At 40.2% G+C, this 19,968-nt stretch overlaps 1 protein-coding gene across 5 annotated transcripts in view; it reads right to left on the reverse strand.

The window, feature by feature from the left end:
- The window catches only part of LOC109913403 (core histone macro-H2A.2), a 56,763-nt gene that overhangs the window by 16,167 nt on the left and 20,628 nt on the right, over window positions 1-19,968 (reverse strand). For all 5 annotated transcript variants that reach the window (XM_048616161.1, XM_048616163.1, XM_048616164.1 and 2 more), the window contains 3 exons: window positions 15,653-15,760; window positions 11,012-11,111; window positions 9,516-9,605 (listed from right to left, as the gene is read on the reverse strand). In XM_048616161.1, coding sequence (XP_048472118.1) covers window positions 9,516-9,605; window positions 11,012-11,111; window positions 15,653-15,760 — 298 coding nt within the window. The remainder of the gene's footprint in view (window positions 1-9,515; window positions 9,606-11,011; window positions 11,112-15,652; window positions 15,761-19,968) is intronic.

The following is a 19,968-nucleotide window of genomic DNA, read 5'->3' on the forward strand; positions in this document are numbered from 1 at the left end:
CAAGGCACCAAACTACCTTTCACATCAGACAGACGATCACCTGCACATCCGTCAATGTGGTCTATTGCATCCGCTGCTCCCGATGTGGCCTCCTCTACAATCGGTGAGACCAAGTGGAGGCTTGGAGACCGTTTTGTAAAGCGCCTGCGCTCTGTTCGCGACAAATGACAACACCTCCCAGTCGCGAACCATTTCAACTCACCCTCCTACTCCCTGGGCGATATGTCCACCGTGGGCTTCCTCCGGTGTCAGAATGACGTCACCCAGAAACTGGAGGAGCAGCACCTCACATTCCGCCTTGGGAGCTTACAACCCAATAGTCTCAATGTGGACTTTACCGGTTTCAACATCTCTCCACCCATGGCCTCATCCCATAACCAACCCTCCCTCTCACCTTGACCTGACACAACTTGTCCATCTTCTCCCCCACCTATCTGCTCCTCCCACCTCATTGACCAATCCCCAGCACTTCCTACCTGCACTCACCTACCACGATCCCATCTACCTTCCCCAGCCCCACCCCTCCTCTCTAATTATTTCGGAGCTCCCACCCCCCTCCCCAATTTCTGAAGAAGGGTCCCAACCCGAAACGTCAACTTTCTACTCCTCTGCTGCGTCATCTCTGACTCCAGCATCGGCAGTTCTTACTATTCCTGCTTTAGGAAAGATGGTGTTGAACTAGAAAGGTTACAGAGAAAATATACAATGCTATTGCCAGGATTGGAGGGTTTGAATTATAAGGAAAAGATGGATAGGCTGGAACTTCTTTCCCTGGAGTGTCAGATGCTGAGGGGTGACGTTATAGAGGTTTATAAAATCATGAGGGGCCTAAATAAGGTGAATCGCCAAGGTCTTTTTCCAAACGTAGAGAAATCCAAAACTAGACAGCATAGGTTTAAAGGTTTTGGGGTGCGGGGGGGATTCAAAAGGGACCCGAAGGGCAATGTTTTCACACACAGAATGTTGTGTGTATGGAATTAGCTGCTAGAGGAAATGGTGGAAGCTGGGACAATGCAACATTTAAAAGACATCTGGACAGGTACATGAATAGGAAAGGTTTAGAGGGATGTGGGCGAAATTCAGCAAATGGGACTAGTTCAATTTAAAATACTGGGTCAGCATGGATGAATTAGACCGAGAGGACTGCTTCCATGCTGTATGACTCCATGACTCTAAGTAGATTCTAGCTACTGGTAAACAATTATAAACCATTGACCTATAACTACTAGCTAAAATTCTACCTCCATTATAACACACACTTCACAAACATGTAAACAGACATATACAAATCAAAAAAAACAGGAGAAAAGAAAACTATAAAGGCAGTTCAATGATCCCTGTCCACAGAGTTCGAGAGATGACCCTTTTGGCTTGCCAGGACTTGCTTTTCAGCAATCTCTCTCTTCTCCAGGTACTTTCACTTGCCTGCAGGTGGCAGAGTGTTTGGTTGACAACATATAAAATCTCCTACATATTAATTTAAAGCAACAGCTTACAGATGATGTGGGAAAATAAACTGGCTTTCTTCAGGTTTTTGGTGTCCTTCACTGTAGACACAAAGTCATCATCTTCCTTTCAGGATATCTGAAGGCTTCCAACAATCTTGTTCATAGCCACAAGCTGTTCAGCTACCTGGGTGCTAATTACAGTTAAGGACAGGAAGGCAGCTTTTGGTAATCACTCCATGGACCAATCAGCTAATTGTTGCCAGTGACATCTCATTTTGTACACCCTCCCTAGTGCCACTCTGTCTGCAACTAAACATCCCCACTGGTTGAACAAACAACAGTGCAAACATCACGTACAATAAGTACTGGTAGTTTGCTGTTTTTAAAGAAAAAAATGCAGCAGTCCCTTCCACAAGTCGGTTTTTAAAACAGTCCCTTTTCCATTTAAGTTGTCAAGAGTACATAAAAATATTCACTGTTCTATAGAATAAATCTGTCAGCATCAGGTGTGGCAGGCTGTGATCATTGCGATGCTGCAAGGATCAATGTTTATGCCACATCTTTTCACAACCTACATCGATGATTTGGAATGTGGGGGCCAAGTGTAATATTTTCAAGTTTGCAAATGATACCATACTTGGTGGTAATGAGTTGTTTGGAGGATGAAAAGAGGCTTCAGACAGGCTAAAAAAGAGCGGGTGAGAGCATAGCAGATGGAATATAATGTGGATAAGTGAAAGGTAATCCACATTGGTAGGAGGAGCAAAAATGCAAAGTATTTCTTAATTGGTGACAGCTTAAAAAGTGTCCTCTTTCATGAATCACTGAAAAGTAGCATTTTGAAGGCAAAAGCTATGTTAGCCTTTATTGCAAGTGGATGAGTACAAGAGCAAAAATGACTTGCTTCAATTGTATAGAACACGGAGTAGACACAATACTGTGTGCAGGTTTGGTCCCTTTGCCTAAGAAAGAATACACTTGCTGTAGAAAGAGTGCAGCAGAGGTTCAACAGACTGATTTGTGTGATGGGAGGACTGGCCCATATGTGGGGGGAGTGGGGGAGGAGAGGACAGAGAGAGAGAGAGAGAGGGAAGTACGTGCCTCTGTTCTCTGCCGTTCAGAAGAAAGGCCGGCATTGGCTAGAAACTTACAAAACTCTTAAGGGATAAATGGGTAGATGCAGAGAAGAGGTTTCCCCTGGCTGCAAGGTCTAGAACTAGGGGATAGTGTCTCCAGAATAAAAGGCAAATCATTTAGGACCGAGAGGAGGAGGAACTTCTTCATTCAGATAGTGGTGAATCTTTGGAAGAGGCTTCAGACAGGTCCAGAATTCTGTGCAAGCTCATTCATCAAGCAAGTGCAAGACCGAAATTAATATTCCAGTTGTTAATGGCATTAAGGGATATAGGAATAGTGCAGGAATATGGTGTAGAGTAAATGATCAGCCATGATCAAGAATAGCAGAAAATGTAGCAGAAATTCAGCAGACAAATTTGTTCCACAAACTCCAGTTATTATATAGTTGGGATCATGGAGATATGGCTCCAGAATGAGCAGGGATTAAACACCCAAGGGTATTCAGTTATAGCAAGGACAAACAAAAAGGAAAGGGAGGTGGGATAGCATTGCTGATTAAGGAGTTTAAAGCAATAGTGAGGAAAGATGTTAGCTCTGTTCAATGGAATCTGAACGGGTAGAGCTTAGAAACATGAGGGCAGAAAACAACAGTGAATGTGATCATACAGACCCACAAACTAGTGTTTCTATTGGGGAAGCCATTAAATGGGCAAGTAGAGTCACAAGCAATAAAGGTGAGGTTGTAATTATGGGCAACCTTAATCCACATATGGTATTATTAATCTTTTCAATTGCCTAATCTATAAAAGGATGAATTCCTTGAGTGTGTATGAAATGGTTTTCTGGATAGATAGGTTGAGGAACCAACTAAGAACTGGCCATCCAAGGCTATATTCTGTAATGAGAAAGAAATAATTGGCAATCTAGCTGAAAGAGGCCCCTTGCAGAACAGTGACTGTGTCATGGTAGAATTTGTCATTGAGAATAATGTACTTGATTCTGAGACTAGGCTCCTGAATCTGAAAAGGAAATTACAATGGTATGAGGCATGAGCTGTCTCTGACAAATTGGAGAATTTTATTAAAGGGATGACAATGAATAGGCAATGGCAAGCATTTAAAGAATACATGGAGGATCTTAAACTATTATTCATTTCTGCCCATCACAAAAATAAAACAGAAAATGTAGCCAGAATATGGGTAACAATGGGAATTAATACAGTATTAGACCCAAGGAAAGGGCATACAAATTGGCCAAAAACCCAACAGTCCTGAGGGAACAGTTCAGATTTCAGCAAAGATGACAAGGGGTTGATTAACAGAGGGAAAACAGAGAACAAGAATAAACTTGCAGGCAACATACAAACTGATTGCAAAAGGTTCTGTATGTACATTAAAAAAAAGATTAGTGAAGACAAACTCGGCTCACTTACAGTCAAAAAGAGGGAGAGTTATAATGAGGAACCAAGAGACGGCAGACCAATTCAATATATATTTTGGTTCTGTCTTCATAAATGAGAACACAAATAACGTCCCTCAAAAGTTGGGAAAACAAGGTCTAGTGAGAGTGAGGAACTAAAGAAAATCAGCATCAGTAGGGACACGATGTTGGTGAAATCGATGGGATTAAAGATTGATAAATCTCCAGGGCTTGATGATTTACATCAATACTTAAGAAAGTGGCCCCAAAAGTGGTAGATACATTAGCTGGTCATCTTTCAAGGGTAGCTAATCGAACCCCACTGTTTAAAAAAGGACAGAGAGAGAAAACAGGGCATTAAAGATATCAGTAGTAGGGAAAATGCTACAGTCCATTACAAAAGTAATATCAGAGCACTTGGAAAACAGTGACCGGATTAGGTAGAGTCAGCAAGGATATATGAAAAGGAAATAATCCTACACAAATTTACTGCAGCATGTCACTAGTAGAGTTGATAAGCAGGAGCCAGTGGATAAGGTTTACTTGCACTTTTTGAAGGCTTTCAATAAAATCCCACAAAACAGATTAGCATGTAAAATTAAAGCATATGAGCCTGGGGGAAGTGTACTGGCATGGATGGAGAAGTGGTTGGCTGACAGGAAATAAAAGGACTAAGAACAAATGGGTTTGAAACGATCCAAGTTTGCAGATGACACAAAGCTGGGTGAGAGGATGAACTATGAGGATGTAGCACTGTGAGGAAGATGCATAGATGCTTTGGTACGAGTTGTACGAATTGAGTGAGTGAGCAGATGAAACATAATGTGGACAGGGGTGAGATTATCCACCTTGGCAGCAAAAGCAGGAAGGCATATTATAAATGAATGGGATAGATTGGGAAAGGGGGAGGTGCAACAAGATCTGGGTGTCCTTGTGCAGCAGACCTTCATAGCTACAGGATTCGAATACAGGAGCAGGGATGTCTTGCTACAATGTACAGGGTCTTGGTGAGGCAACACCTGGAGTACTGTGCGCAGTTTTGGCCTATCTGAGGAAGGATGTTCTGATTATATGGGGAGTGCAACAAAGCTTTACCACACTGATTCCTGGGATAGCAGAACTGACATATAAAGAGAACCTAGATTATTCACCATAAAACGGAGACCGGATTATACTCACTGTAATTGAGAAGAATTGGGAGGATCTCATAGAAACCTATAAAACTCTGAAAAGGATTAAAAAAGGTAAGCACAGGAAGAACCATATGAATGGGGATCCAGACCAGGGGTCACAGTCAAAGGATATGGGGTAGGCCAATTAGAACTGAGATGAGGAGAAATTTCTTCACCCAGAGAGTGGTAAGCCTGTGGATTTTTCTGCCATAGAAAGTGTTTAAGGCCAAAACATTGAACGTTTAAGGAGTCGGATATAGTTTTTAGGGCTAAAGTGATCTAAGGGTAGCGGGGGGAAAGCAGGAATAGGGAACTAAGTTGGAAGATCAACCATGATTGTTTGAATGGTGAAGACAACCTGAAGAATTGAATGGCCTACTTCTGATCCTTTTTTCTCTTTGTGGAGAGTGAGACAAATTTTGACCGAGTCCAAAGTGACTTCCTCAGATTTGCAGAGATTCTCCTACATTTTATGATATCCAGAATCCGAAGTACTTTGCTGCTCTGCCATTTCACATAAAAGCATCAAGGGGCTGAATGGCAGACTCCAACTCATGTTCTCATGGTGGAGAGTTTGCCAGCTGCACTCCCAGCAGACTCTTTCATACCAGTAAGAAACCTGACCAAGAACTGAAGTTCAGGAGAAAGATGAGTGTTCTGCGTAGTTTGCAGATACATCACACTCATCTCGTCTGACAAATGAATCAACAATTGATGTCAATTTTCTCAGCCTAGATGCAGAGAACAAAACCACAGACTAGGACATACCCAACAAATTCTAATGGTCCTCACAGCCGCTGAGTACTATGTATATGAGCAGAATGCCTCTACCTCCTCTTAGCCAACTATGGGAGCATACGATAAGAATGTTCACATTTGCAAGGCACCAGAGCACCTTGATCATAGGCAAGAAAGCACAGTGACTCACTCTATGTAGTCTGCAAATAATGTCTCAACTAACAACATAATTACAGTAACTGTTTCAATGTTTTGAATGCCCTTTACAAATTATCAAGTACTGTTTACAACGTGCACAGATCAATAGGTTTTTTATCCGTGCCAGTGGAGACTACAGACGGTTTTACACTATGTGACAATAAAATTTTGGAAGGATGTTGGTATGAATGATTTCCTTGTGAAGGCATATATTTAGTGTAGTGCCAGGCACATCTTAGCATTCAGGGACTCCACAACCTTCAGCTAAATACTGTTTAGATCAGTAAACCCATGCAACAATGTAATGCTGCATGGATCCTTCTCCAACTCCTTGGGTATGGCTGTCCTGTTACTTTGTAGTACACTCTTAGAATCCTCATCGTCTTGAGTTCCATGTTGTTGCCTAGCATTGAACCTTGGTTCTCTTGCAGAAAAGGTGTCACGTTTGCTGCCTGGAAAGCACGCAAGAAGTTCTCTTTGAAGTTGCACACCAGTTAAAGTAGGCTTCTCTTTTAAAAACCAGTAAGGTCTGTCATTGAAATAAGAGTGGAGTCATTTACACCCTGAACCTAAGGGAAGTAAACTTTGTGGAGAAACCCACTGTCATCTGTGCTTGTGAGGGTGCACTTACAGGGAAGGCAATGAACTCAATGGCCCTTGCAAAAGGGGCATCAGCATAAGCATAAGCATCGATGCAGTAGAGGGCAATGCTCTGAGGTTGGAGTTGTTCGTTGGTTCGCCGAGCTGACTGGTTTCACCCTTCAAGGTGACATCATCAGTGCAGTGTAGCCTCTGTTGTGCTGTGTAGCCTCTTGTTTCCGGTTTTGTACTGTAGTGGTATGTAGATGGGGTCTATTTCAACATGTTTGTTGATTGCATCGGTGGTTGAAAACCAGGCCTCCAGGAATTCTCGTGCTTGTCTGTCTCACTTGTCCTAGCACTGCAACTTTGACGTCCTTCAATGCTAGAGTGTATTGAAACACGGGAGAATTGGTCATGCCCGTTTGCTGCGAGTTGGTGTTATAGTACTAGGACAAGCTAGACAAAGACAAGCACGAGAATTACTGGAGGCCTGGTTTTCAACCACCGATGCAATTAACAAACATGTTGAAATAGACCCCATCTACATACTGCTACGGTACAAAACAGGAAACAAGACTGCCCACCATGACAGACCACACATACAAACAGAACAACAACACTTCAACGGAAGCTACACAGCACTGACGATGTCATATAGAAGGGAGATGAAACGTGTGCATGGAAACCAGTCAGCTCGGTGAACCAGCCAACAACTCCAACCACAACCCAAGCTACAGATCTTCGTTAAAACATTAAATGTCTAAAAGATTAGCAATAGAGCTCCGAAATTACTCTGCCATGAAGAAACTGATTCCTGACATAATTTTTGTGCTGTAGGCAGGGCCTGTCAAGATGACAGGTTATCATTAACGAAGGTGCAAAGATGCATTACCATGTCTTTGGACAGTCACAGTCTCTTTCTACATTGCTGCTCAGACATATTCAGGTAAGGATGCCTGCTGTGATAGTCTATATGAGCCTATGGTACTCTCAGTTCTTTCAACTTGGCCCCTCCAAAGTTCACCCTCTTGCTGTCGAGGCAACCTTCCTCACACTCCTACACTGCTGCTGTGCTATTTCGATGGCTGGTAGGGGAGACAGCGTTGGACCCATTTTCAGTGCCAATCTTCCTTCTGCGGGCTAGGATTTCTACAGGTCTGGATTCATGGCCTGATGGCCCTGCAACCTGAGCTGCCACCCAGGTCAGCCTTCCTCTTCTACCTTCCCTTGAACAACGGCACATCTTCCCCTGTAACTTTCCTGCTAACTTTACTGCAAAGCTCTGGTTATTTGCAAACCTTCCACGACTTTCTGAAACTTCTCTACCCTTTTGAAATACTGATATTTGGGTCAGCATACAGCACAATAGCACCTTTATGGCAATCTGCAGTCAGCTTCCCAACCTACCCCCTTCCCATACTGCTGGAATAGTGACAGGAATCCCAAACCTGTGCTTCAGCCACCATTTCTTTTACTCCTTACAAATTCAGGACTCAAAATCTAGTCTAGTATCAAAGAGCTCCAGAGAGCTAATTTAAATATCCTGAAGGTACTGGAGTCCAAAAAAAGTCACTGCCAATACCAACCCACTGGGTCAACATTTGCACAGATCATTTACTAGATTATGACAAACCTCAATGGGATTTACTCACTTACATGTGACAGAAAACAAAACTGTACTTTTCAAACTGTATTTTTAGCTTAGCTATCCTATCCTAGTAGCAGAAATTTTGATCTTAGTTTTTTGAAACACATTAGGTTTGCTATTTTTAAGTAGACAAGAAGTTTCCTTTGTACATTAATGTATAAAATCAAGATACCCAAAAAACTGAATGGAAGAGTAGGGCTTTTAAAATACCATGTCAAATTGTAATTTGGATATTTGAAGGCAAAATTCGCACAATTCCATTCAAACAGTCATTTCAGAACATGCAAAGACTTTTCCAATTGGGAACAGTTGTGAGCCAGATGAATAAGTTGAATTCTGGGGATTTACGAGCCTCAAATCTCAAGTGACACTATCAGCTTGCAGCTTATATCAGTTCCCAATTATCTGCTCCGAACAATTCAATGAATTAAGACTCCAAGTGCTCCACTAACCTCTAACTAGATCTATCGCTTTTGCAGAAGGTAATGCTAATTATAGTTAATTAACATGGTAGTTCAGGTGGTTAGCACTGCTGCCTCACAGAGCCAAGGCCCAGATTTGATTCGAATCTTGGGTACATGTCCATGTCCGTGTGGAGTTTGCACATTCTCCCCGTGTCTGCTTGGGTTTCCGCCAGGTGCTCTGGTTTCCTTCCATAGTCCAAGAATGGTGTAGGCAAGGTGGATTAACCATGGTGAATGCCAGGTTGTGGGGATATGATGGGGTGGTGAACTGGGTGGGATGCTCTTTAGAGGGTCGATGCAGACTCAATGGGCCAAATAGCCTCTATCTGCTCTGTAGGGTTTCTGATTCTATACCTGTACGCATATCACAACAGGTAGTTGGTCAGCTAAGCCATAACCTATAGGTCTCTACTAGTAAACTGCAAGATCTTCAGAACAAAATTTATTGTTATTTTTATATTTAAACACATTAATTATTGCCTGGTTCCCCATACCGACTTGGTTTAAAATACCCAACATGTAACGCTTGGACAAGAATTTTACATGTAACATTGCATTATTCAAAAAACACCAATATACTTTGATATTCATATAATTAACATTTCAAGTAGTCTCATCTAATGAATACAATGTTAAAGTGATTATGTTCAGACACCACAGAAAAATAACTACGAATCTTTAAATACAAACAATTTAATTGACTTCAATATAGTTAACTGCATAAAAAGACAGCAAACCTAAAATGTATAACACAGAAATTACTACTTGCCCCCAGTTACTTCCAAAGGTCCGTTAGATTTCCGCAGCTCTTTCACAGCATCCAAAAACTCCTTTCCACCCATTTTCTCCAAAGCGTTACCTGAAATTACAATTATTATTAAAAATATACTGTCGGCGGTAAAGTGAAATCAACCTCAATAGAAGAGTCAAACTATAATACAAGTTCCACTTCCACCTCCACCATTTGAATTACAAACTGAATTCCCAGAATTACTTCTTCTGGAGACTCTCACAGGGAACTAAGATATCATTAATGAGTGAACAGTATGATAGAATATTTTTGTGCAGTGCTACACAGGACAATTTATAATCTTTTAACATGTACAAGGGAAAATTTCTTCCAACATCCCTCTGGTAGTGAAGACTTTAAAGCTTAATATATTTTGGGTGCAAAAACTGCATTGTGAGAAAAAAGAAGAAAACATGTCCATATGTTTTTCACTTCTTTTAGGTGTAGGTTCAGTCCATTTGGGAATGAAATGATTAATGAAGGTCAATCATATATTTCAAGTAATACATTTGTTTATTATATTCTTGCAATATGAATCAATATGATTAAAATTAAGGAAGCTGGTACAGTAACTGCGCTCTATATCTACATAAGAATAAGGGCTTCATTTGACAAATTTGAAGTAACATCTTGTTAAAAACAAAAGCATGGAGTAACATCCAGTTTGTAAAGATGCAACGGGAAATCAGTTGACTCTGAACATTCAGGTTGCAATTCTGCTTGGAGATTTAGTTAATGGGCTGAAGGGGAGGGGTCGCAATGTACTCTGACAGGAAAGCAGGTAGCAGGCAGAAGACAGAACTCAAGGTTATTCACTCATCGAGTGATCAGGCTGATGCTCATATCATCACTGGCGAAAAATCAACTTATGAGGGCAATGTCTACACTACTGTTAATTTGGAGTCTATCAAAATATATTAGTGAAACCTGTACCAGCAAAACCAAAGTTCAGAATATTATCACGAAATTGACATTTCGGCTCTAATATCAGTGGTTTGTGGTTGATAAATTGTAATATAATTACAATATCTTTTTATTTATAAGATCCATAATTGCCTCTGAACTGCTGCTCAAATATAGACAGGATGAGCAGGCTACAGCAATCCATTGCTACATGATCCTATTTTTGCGAACTAGGGATATTCTTAATTACTTTAAATTAAAATTAAATTTGTCAAAAGGAATACACATGGAAAAGTATGTATCAATTAGACAGTTTCAATTAGAAGAGACACAAATTGATCGGAAGAGACAGTTTTAAAAAAAAAAACAACTGACTGGATCAGTGAACCTTATAATGATAACTTTAACCTAAATTTTGTATTTCAATACTTCCAATCTATTTTAGGTATACTAATGTGCATACAGGAAGTTAACCCAAATATATCTAACAGACTTCACAAAGTGGCTGAAATTTCTCAACTAACCAACTGTTTACTTTAAGACCCCAGAGGGAAAAACATATAAAAACATACCTACGTCCTCTTTCAGATCTATTTCAGCATTTGTTGGGTTAATGATGCATTCAACTTTAATTGAACCGATGTTGCTGATTTCACTCTGAGTCAAAGACAGCTGAAAACAAAGAGAAGGTTGAGTAAACCACTTGTAGGACGAGTAGAGAAATTAACATTTCATAATTAATTTAATTCACTTTAAACCACACCAACTGTATTCATTTAATTTTAATGATTAATCTAAAATTATGGTATTAACTGTAACAAATGTACATTTTAATACCACGTGACTCTCCTTAAGCTTATGTGACAAAGGAATGCACTATGGGATTTTAAACAGAATGAAGGTAACAAAGTGCCAGAGTATCCTGTTGAGTTAATTTACATTTTACAGACAGACTTTGAGAAAATGCAACCTTCCCAGGCTGAATAATGTGAGTTAACATTCTCCCACCTCATTTAATCTTTATTGGCCAACAGCAAAGGCAGAAGGGAAGTTAATGGAGAAAGAAACTAGTGTGCACTGCACTGGCTTTGTTTTAATTTATGGTAGATGAGGAACAATTAAATGTGATTACGAACATACAATCAAGGAACAAGAGTAGGCTTCTAAACGTTTCTAGACTGTTCCACCATTCAATAAGATAATGTTGATCTGATTTTAACCTCAAATCTACATTCCTACATACCCACAATAATCTTTCACCTCCTTCATAATCAAGAATCTATTTACCTCTGCCTTAGAAATATTTAAAGATTCTGCATCCAGTGCCTTCTGAGCAAGGAAATTCTAGAGAGGCTCAATCCCGAACTGAATTTAATCCTTGTATTCAGGTTAATTTTGTAACAATGTGTGTTTAGGTTTGCAAGTGTAAAATTTTTAAAATTTTAGTACTCAGAACAATGCACATACTAATAAAAAAAAAGGAGAGCCAATTTTCAGATAGCCAGTTAGAAAAATTAAAGAACATGGGATGGGGTAATGTGCTGGCATGAATTCATGATTGGACAACAGACAGAAATCAGATTAGGAATAGTGGGCCATTCTCACAGGGGCAGGCTGTGACTAGTGGGGTACTGTATGGATCAATACCTGGGCCCCAGCTGTTCACAATATATATCAATGATTTGGAGTTGGGGAACCAAATGTAATATATCGAAATGTGCAGATGATACAAAGCTAAGTGGGAATGTGTTGTGAGGTAGATGTAAAACTGCTTTATGAGAATTTAGACAGACTTAGTGAATGGGTGAGAATGTTGAAAATAATTTGGTAAAATATTAGGTCATCCACTTTGGTAGTGAGAAACAGATGTGCAGAGTATTTCTTAAGTGGTAAATGTTCGGAAAATATACATGTACAAACAGACAATAAGCCACTGAAGATAACGTGCAAGTGCAGAAAGCTATTAGGAAGGCGAATGGAATGTTAGCCTTTATTGTAAGAGGATTTGAGCACAGAAGTGGAAGAGTCTTGCTCAAACTATTTTCTAAGCAACCTGTTCAGAGATGTTATTACACACTTCTGGAGCAGGTGAGACTTGAACCCGGGCCTACTCATACCACTGTGCTAAAAGAGGGTCCAAGTCTTGCTTCAAGTGTATAGGAGCTTGATTAGACACACCTGGAGTACTGTGTGCAGATTTGATCACCTTATCTCAGGAAAGATATTCTTGCCATTGAGGGACTGTAATGAAAATTGACCAGATTTGTTCTCAGATTGGCGAGACTGTCTCATGAAAAGAGAATGGGCAAACTGAGCCTACATACTCTCGGTGTGTTCAAAGAATGAGAGGCGATCTCATTGAAACTTACAAAATACATAATGGGAAAGACAGGGTAGATGCAACTAAAACATTTCCCCTGGCTGGGAAGTCCACAACCAACAACACTATTCAAAAATAAGGGGAATACCGCTTTGGTTTGAGATGATGCTAGAACCCTTGCTGATTTTTAATTGTTTTTATTTCTTTTTTTAATTTTGGTTTGCAGCTGTGAACTGGGAACTGTTAGCTAAAGATGACTTTTGGACTATGGTTATAACTTGAGTTTAAAAGGAATATAGAGGAGGTATAGGGGAGGCAATGGCCTAGTGGTATTATTGCTGAATTGTAAATCCAGAAACCCAGGTAATGTTCTGGGGACCTGGGTTCGATTCCAGCCCCCCACATCAGCTGGTGGAATTTGAATTCAGAAATATCTGGAATTATGAGTCTAATGATGACCATGAATCCACTGCCAGTTATTGGAAAAACCCATCTGGTGCACGAATGTCCTTTAGGGAAGGAAACTGCCATCCTTAACTGGTCTGGCCTAGATGTGATTCCAGACCCATAGCAACGTGACTGACTCATAACTGCCCTCTGGGCAATTAGGGATGGGCAATAAATGCTGGCCTAGCCAGCAATGTCCTCATACCATGAATGAATAAAGAAAAAAAAAAATCAAATAAGCTTTTATTTATTCGTGAGGCCAGGTATGGAAGTTAATTATTTCCTGATCAAAAGGTTCTGCAGACTCTTCATCATAAGGGAACCAGATTACGTTTAAACAGATAATAAGTTATCTATTAATGAGGTCAGTACCTGGAAAGCGGTTCCAGCAAGATCTTATGCTCAAGCAGATGTTGAATGGTAATTGAGACCTCGTGGAGGAGATGCTCAGTCTGTCAGAGAATGGTCAGAGTTTGAATTGGGTTTTGGACTGTGTTTTCTATGAGAAGGAATCTGGCTGTTGATACAACATGAAGATTTGAAAGCTCCCTGTCTATTAGCAGCTCTTGGAAAGCTCAGAGAACAGAAAATGAAGTTATAAGTTACTCCTTTTAGCTGAGTGAATTGTAAAGGGTGATCCTGATCGACATATTCAGAAGATCAACCAAGAAACCACCATCTATGCCTGTGGAACAATGCATTATGAAAACCAGTTAGGTAATCTGGCTAGTTTTGTCATTTTTCTCTTGTTATTTAGCCCTTAGCTGTGCTTATTTGTCTGTCTGTATTTTGTGTGAATGGGGCTGAAAACAAAGGTTTTTGGATTTTAAGCACAGACCAATTAGATTACTTTGTTGCTTTATTCTGCTCAACTGAAAAGTTATTGTATCATTAATAAGTTGCTAAGTCTTTTGTTTAAGCTACAAGCTGGTTTCCAGAATTGATTATTTGCAAAGTATGTGGATGGTTATTCAAATCGTCTAATTAGGAACCAATGGGGTCAATATTGAAGGTATTTGAAGGGTGCAGTTTTACTGTGTTGCGAACACAAATTTTGATTTGGTTCAGCTGCCTGTCTCCACATCATAACAATCAGGAGAGATGCTTTTAGTCAGAGGGGTGTGAACTTATGCAATTCTCTGCCAAATAGGGCTGTGAAAGCTCAGTTTTTAAGTATGTAGAAGGTAGAGATTCAGAGATGGTTATACAGGTGGAGTGGATAAAATGCATTTAAGTGTTCCAATAGCCATGGTTCGATTGAGTGGCAGGGCAGGCTTGAAAGGCTGATTGGCCCACTGTTTTTCCTACTAAAAATGTACAAGGAAATCTCACTACTTTCCTTTTTTACACTCTCTATATACCAATTGTTTCATATTAGTTCTTTGTGAACTATAACAAACCTTTGCACCATATCCTTGGTCTTGTTAAAAAAAATAAAGAAAATCATTCCAGGCACCCACAACCACAGAGAAAAAGAAAATAAAACTACCTAACAAATGGCCCCTAAGAAAGACAAAACGATCAATGCAAAGTCTTTGATTTAATAGGAACTTGCACTAATTAAGCAAAAATTGAAAATGAGCTCAAAAATGTCAAACATTGGGCCCTGACAGCATACATTTCCTTACCTTAAACAAATAGACAAAGAAGGTATCATAAACTATCATCTTATCTTAAAGTCAAAGTAGTAATAACAATAATAATAATAAACGTAAGAGGAGATGAGCCTATGAATAACTGGCATCTCTTAAGGAACCAGTCAGGAAATAATAGAGGTAATACTGGAGAATGTCCATACCCTTAAGAGCCAATTAGAGATTGGCCACACACCCTTATAGCAATCAGCCTGGCCTCACCTAGGACAATCAAAATGTTAAGACATAATGGATCGTGACATTTACTGTGGCTTGGAAAGAGATAATAAACAGCAGATTTGTGTGACCAAGGCACATGCGACCAAGGCACATGCCAAATTTGAAACTGAAGTTGTTTTGCTGCCCATATTGGGAGCAGGAGACCAGCGTTTTGGAAAGTGTCAACCACAGCCCTAAGGTAAACTGGAATGCAAAAGCTGTACTACGCCTGTAAACTCTCAGCCCTGTTTTGCTAGGCATAACTTAAGTAAAGTTTCCCAAGTTATTGCACCAGACTGTCTATATTGCCTTATTGCTTAAAGTCTTAAATGAACAAATAAATATTGGGATCTAAATTTAAATTGTAACCCAGCACTTACATAAACTACATTAATATCAACCATTAAAATCAAAACACGGTCAAATGGTTCGAATCGGATTTCAATTTATATATAGTATGTTAAATCAACACATTAATAGGCAATCCTCATGCAAAGTGATAATAATATTACAAAAACAAATATATTGTACACTGAACAGATGCCTGTCCAGATTTTTGGGTTAATTCAAATCAATAATGTTACAAATTTTACCTTTTGCCCCAGGAAAAGGCTTTTTGTGGAAAGAATTGTGAATCCTTCGCCAGGTACATCATCTGATGTGGAACTGGATGCTCCTTCCTTATTTTCTGCCCGTTTACCCTGATTTTAAAAAAAAGTCGGAAAAATTACATTTTTGTTGATTAAATAATACAAACTTACCAGGTTAGTACCTCAAGTCCAACTACCTAAGAATCAGCCATTTCAAAAACGCCCAGTTTTTGCACAATAAACTGGTGTAGTTCTAGTGCTTGTATTACTGAGTGTTCCCAAGCTTGGTTCACCCCTCCCACCCACCACCCTTCAGTTTCCTTATTTCACTTCCACTGTGTCTAGATTCTTTTTCTCAGGAGGTGTTTTCATTTTTTGTTTCTGCTCAACAACAGAAACATACTCCCACGTTTCACAGGAGTCTTTTCTTGAGCTTTCCTCGGTGGTTCCTTACCGTGCACTGGGGTGAAATGCTGGAGAATGTGGCATGGCTCCACCAGCCTCAAGCTCACTACCACATTTGCAGCACTGCCTAGGGAAGGTGATCAGGTCCTTGGGACTGCTGCTTCACTTGCAGTACAACACTACTAGCGATGGATATCCTAGGCTTGACAGCATTGGTCAGAAGCATCTACTCGCAGGTTCAAATGGATCCCAATCTCTTTAGAATTTACTTGAAGATTTTTATTATATTCAGGGTTTTTAAAGTTTCAGGCACTATACAGACTGGACATCCAAAATTCAGCTTGACCAGCAGAACCAATAAGCTTTGCAGAGTCAGGAAGGAAATCCATCTGGAGTGAGACATATACTGAGTATATTGTTCAGTGACTTTGGAGGCAGTGTGGGAATTTGGTGCAAAGAAGTGCGTTTCAGGCTCATAGTTTGTGTGGTTTTTTTTTAATAAAAACAGGATAAATTCATTCCCAGAATCGGGGAATTAACACTAAAGTAAGTGACAGCCCAGGAAAACCGCATTAGTCGATAGTAGATGCTAATTTGAGCATTTACAATAGGTATCTCTCAGATTGAAGGTAAACAGGACAAATATTTACAGATTAACTAAAAGACCAGTAGGTAATTAAAAGAAAGGGTAGAGAGAGGGTTAGGAATCTAATTTCAGGCACAGCAGATAAGGGACAACTATGAAAAGAGAAGTGGTCGACGTAGGACTGAGGGTGTTGTACTTAAGTGCATTAGTATATCATAGAAGGTAAATTAACTTGTAGCACACATTGAAATTGGCAGGTAAAATGTTGTGGGCATCCAAAAGATGTGGTTCTAAGGGGATCATGGCTGACAGCTAAACATCCAAGGATACACATCCTACCGAAAGGACACGGTGGCTCAGTGGTTAGCACTACTGGCTCACAGTGTCAGGGATGCAGGCTCGATTCCACCCTCAGGCGACTGCGTGGAGTTTGCATGTTCTACCTGTGTCTACGTGGGTTTCTGTTGGGTGCTCCGGTTTCCTGTCACAGTCCAAAGATGTGCAGGTTAGGGGAATTGGCCATGCTAAATTGCCCATAGTGTCCAGGGGTGTGGAAATTAGGTGGATTAGCCATGGGTAATGCAGGCTTACAGAGAAAGTGTAGGGGATTGGGTCTGGGTGGGATGGACGTGTTGGGCCAAATGGCCTGTTTCCACACTGTAGGGATTCTATGATATTCTATGACAGGTAGATGGGTAGGATTGCCTTGTTAGTAAAATAAAAAAAGAAATGAAATCAGAACAATAGCAACAAGCGATATAGCATTGGAAGCCATAGAATCTGTGTGGACACAGTTGAAGAACTGCAAAGGCAAAAAAGACACTGATGGGAGTTAGGTACATACCTCCAAGCATTGGGCAGAAAGTAAATCAGGCAACAGAAAAGGCATGCAAGCAAGTACTATTACAATAATCATGGGGGTCTTCAATTGGAGGTGGATTGGGAAAATCAGGCTCGTGGCAGATCCCCAGAAAATGAATTCATGGGATATCTACAAGATGGTTTTTAGTGCAGCTTATCGTAGGACCGAATAGGAAACAGGCAATTCTGGATTTGGTGATGTGTAATGAGACAGACTTGGTTAGAGAGCTTAAGGTGAAGGAATCCTTGGGGGAAGTGACCATAACACAGTAGAATTCACTTTGTAGCTTCAGGAGAAGCTTGAATCTTATGTAACAGCATTACAATTGAGTAAAGGTAACTAGAGATACGAGACAGGAGCTAGCCAGAGTTGATTGGAAGAAAGCCCTGCAGCGACGACAGTGGAGTAACAACAGCAGGAGTTTCTGTGGGTAATTTGGGAGACACAGCAGAAATTCAGTCCAAGGAAGAATCACACAAGGGGAGGATGAGACAATCATAGCTGACAAACGAAGTTAGGGACAGTACAAGAGGAAAAGAAAACGCAAGCAATGTGGTGTAGTGGGAAGCTAAAGGATTGGGAACCCTTTAAAAACTAGCAGAGCACAACTAAAAAAAAAGGAATTGTGGGGTGGGGGAGATGAAATATGAGAATAAGCTAGCTAGTAAAAGACTACAATAATTATTTTAAAAATATATAAAAAAGGTAAGAGAGAAGCAAGAGTGGATATTGGATCAGTGGAAATAACGCTGGAGAAATGGCACTGGGGTACAAAGAAATAGCGAAAGAACTGAATAGATACTACGCATCAGTCTTCGCAGTGGAAGACACCAGCAGCAAACCAGAAATTCAAGTCAGTGGAACAGAGGTGAGCTTAGTGGCCATCACTGAGGTGGTGGTGCTGGGAAGGTAAAAGGTCTGAACACTGAATAAATCACCAGGATCAGATGAATTACACCACATAGTTCTGAAGGAGATAGCGGAGAAGATCATCGAGGCATTGGAGCAGGAGTCAGGGAGGGTCCCAGAAGTCATTATTAAAGAAAGAGATTGCACAGTACTTGGAAATGCATGATGAAATAGGGATGAGTCGGGAAGGGTCACCGGACCCGAAACGTTAACTCTGAATTTTCTTCAGAGATGCTACCAGACCTGCTGAGCTTTTCCAGCAACTTAAGACAGCACACTTTTGTAATGACTAACAAATCTGTTTGAATTCTTTAATGGAAGTAACAAATAAGTTAGAGAAAGGACTGCCAGTGAACATGATCTATTTGGACTTCCAAAAGGCCTTTGACAATGTCCCACACAAGTGGCTGCTGCTAAATATGATAAGGTCCTATGGTGTTAGGGACAAAGTACTGGTATGGAGAGAGGATTGGCTGACCGGCAGAACAGCAGAGAGTGAGGATAAAGGGGTGTTTTTCAGGAAGGCAGCTGGTGACTAGTGGAATTCTGCAGGGATCAGTTTTGGCACTACAAATATTCATGTTATACCATAACAATCTGGATGAAGGAACTGAGAGCACTGTTGCTAATTTCACAGATGACATAAAGATAAGTGGAGAGTCAGGTAGCATTGTGGCTGCAGAAGGATTTGGACAGGCTAGCAGAGTAGGCAAAGAAATATCAGATAGAGTACAATATGGGAAAGTGAGAGGCTTTCGTAGAAAGAATAGGGGTGTGGTCGAATGGTAGAGCAGATTCAATAAGTCAAATAGTCTAATTCTGTTCCTATATGTTATGCACCGCAGTGCCAAGATTGTTAGATTCGAAATATTCTACATTTACTGATATTCTAATGAGTATTTGTCATAGAAGTAATGTGCTGCTTTTGTCAATGCAATTAAAAATAATCATTTTGCTTTTCTGTACCATTGCATGTCAATAAGCACTTTTAATAAGGGAGAGACAATGGTGTAGTGGTAATGGCACTAGACTAACAATCTAGAGACCCGGATAATACAGAGGATCCAGGTTCACATCCCACCAAGCAAATGTTAGATTTTGACTTTAAAAAATAATTCTGGAATTAGAAGTCTTAATGGTGACTGTAAAATAATTGTCATTTGTCATAAAATCCTATTTGGTTCAGTTCGGAAAGAAAATCTATTGGCCTTCCTGACCTACATGTGACTTCAGACTCACAGTTATGTAGTTGATTCTTAATGCCCTGCAAAATGACTTCATATCAAAAATCACTAAGACATCTCAATTGAATGAAACTGAACAGACCTAATGATAATGCAATCTAGGCATCAGAAATGATAACAGCAAACTCAGCTCTGTCAATCTAGCAAAATCCTCCCTACCAACATCTGGGGATGTGTGCCAGAATTGGGAGAATTGTTTCAGAGATTGGTCAAGCATCAAGGTGACGGTGATGCTCTCAGAATCATATTTGACAAAGTCCCACACACCACTATGACCATCCTTGATTTGTCCTGTACCATCAGTACAACAGAC

The sequence above is a fragment of the Rhincodon typus genome, chromosome 34, assembly GCF_021869965.1.
Source record: "Rhincodon typus isolate 14 chromosome 34, sRhiTyp1.1, whole genome shotgun sequence".
Taxonomy (NCBI): Eukaryota; Metazoa; Chordata; class Chondrichthyes; order Orectolobiformes; family Rhincodontidae; genus Rhincodon; species Rhincodon typus.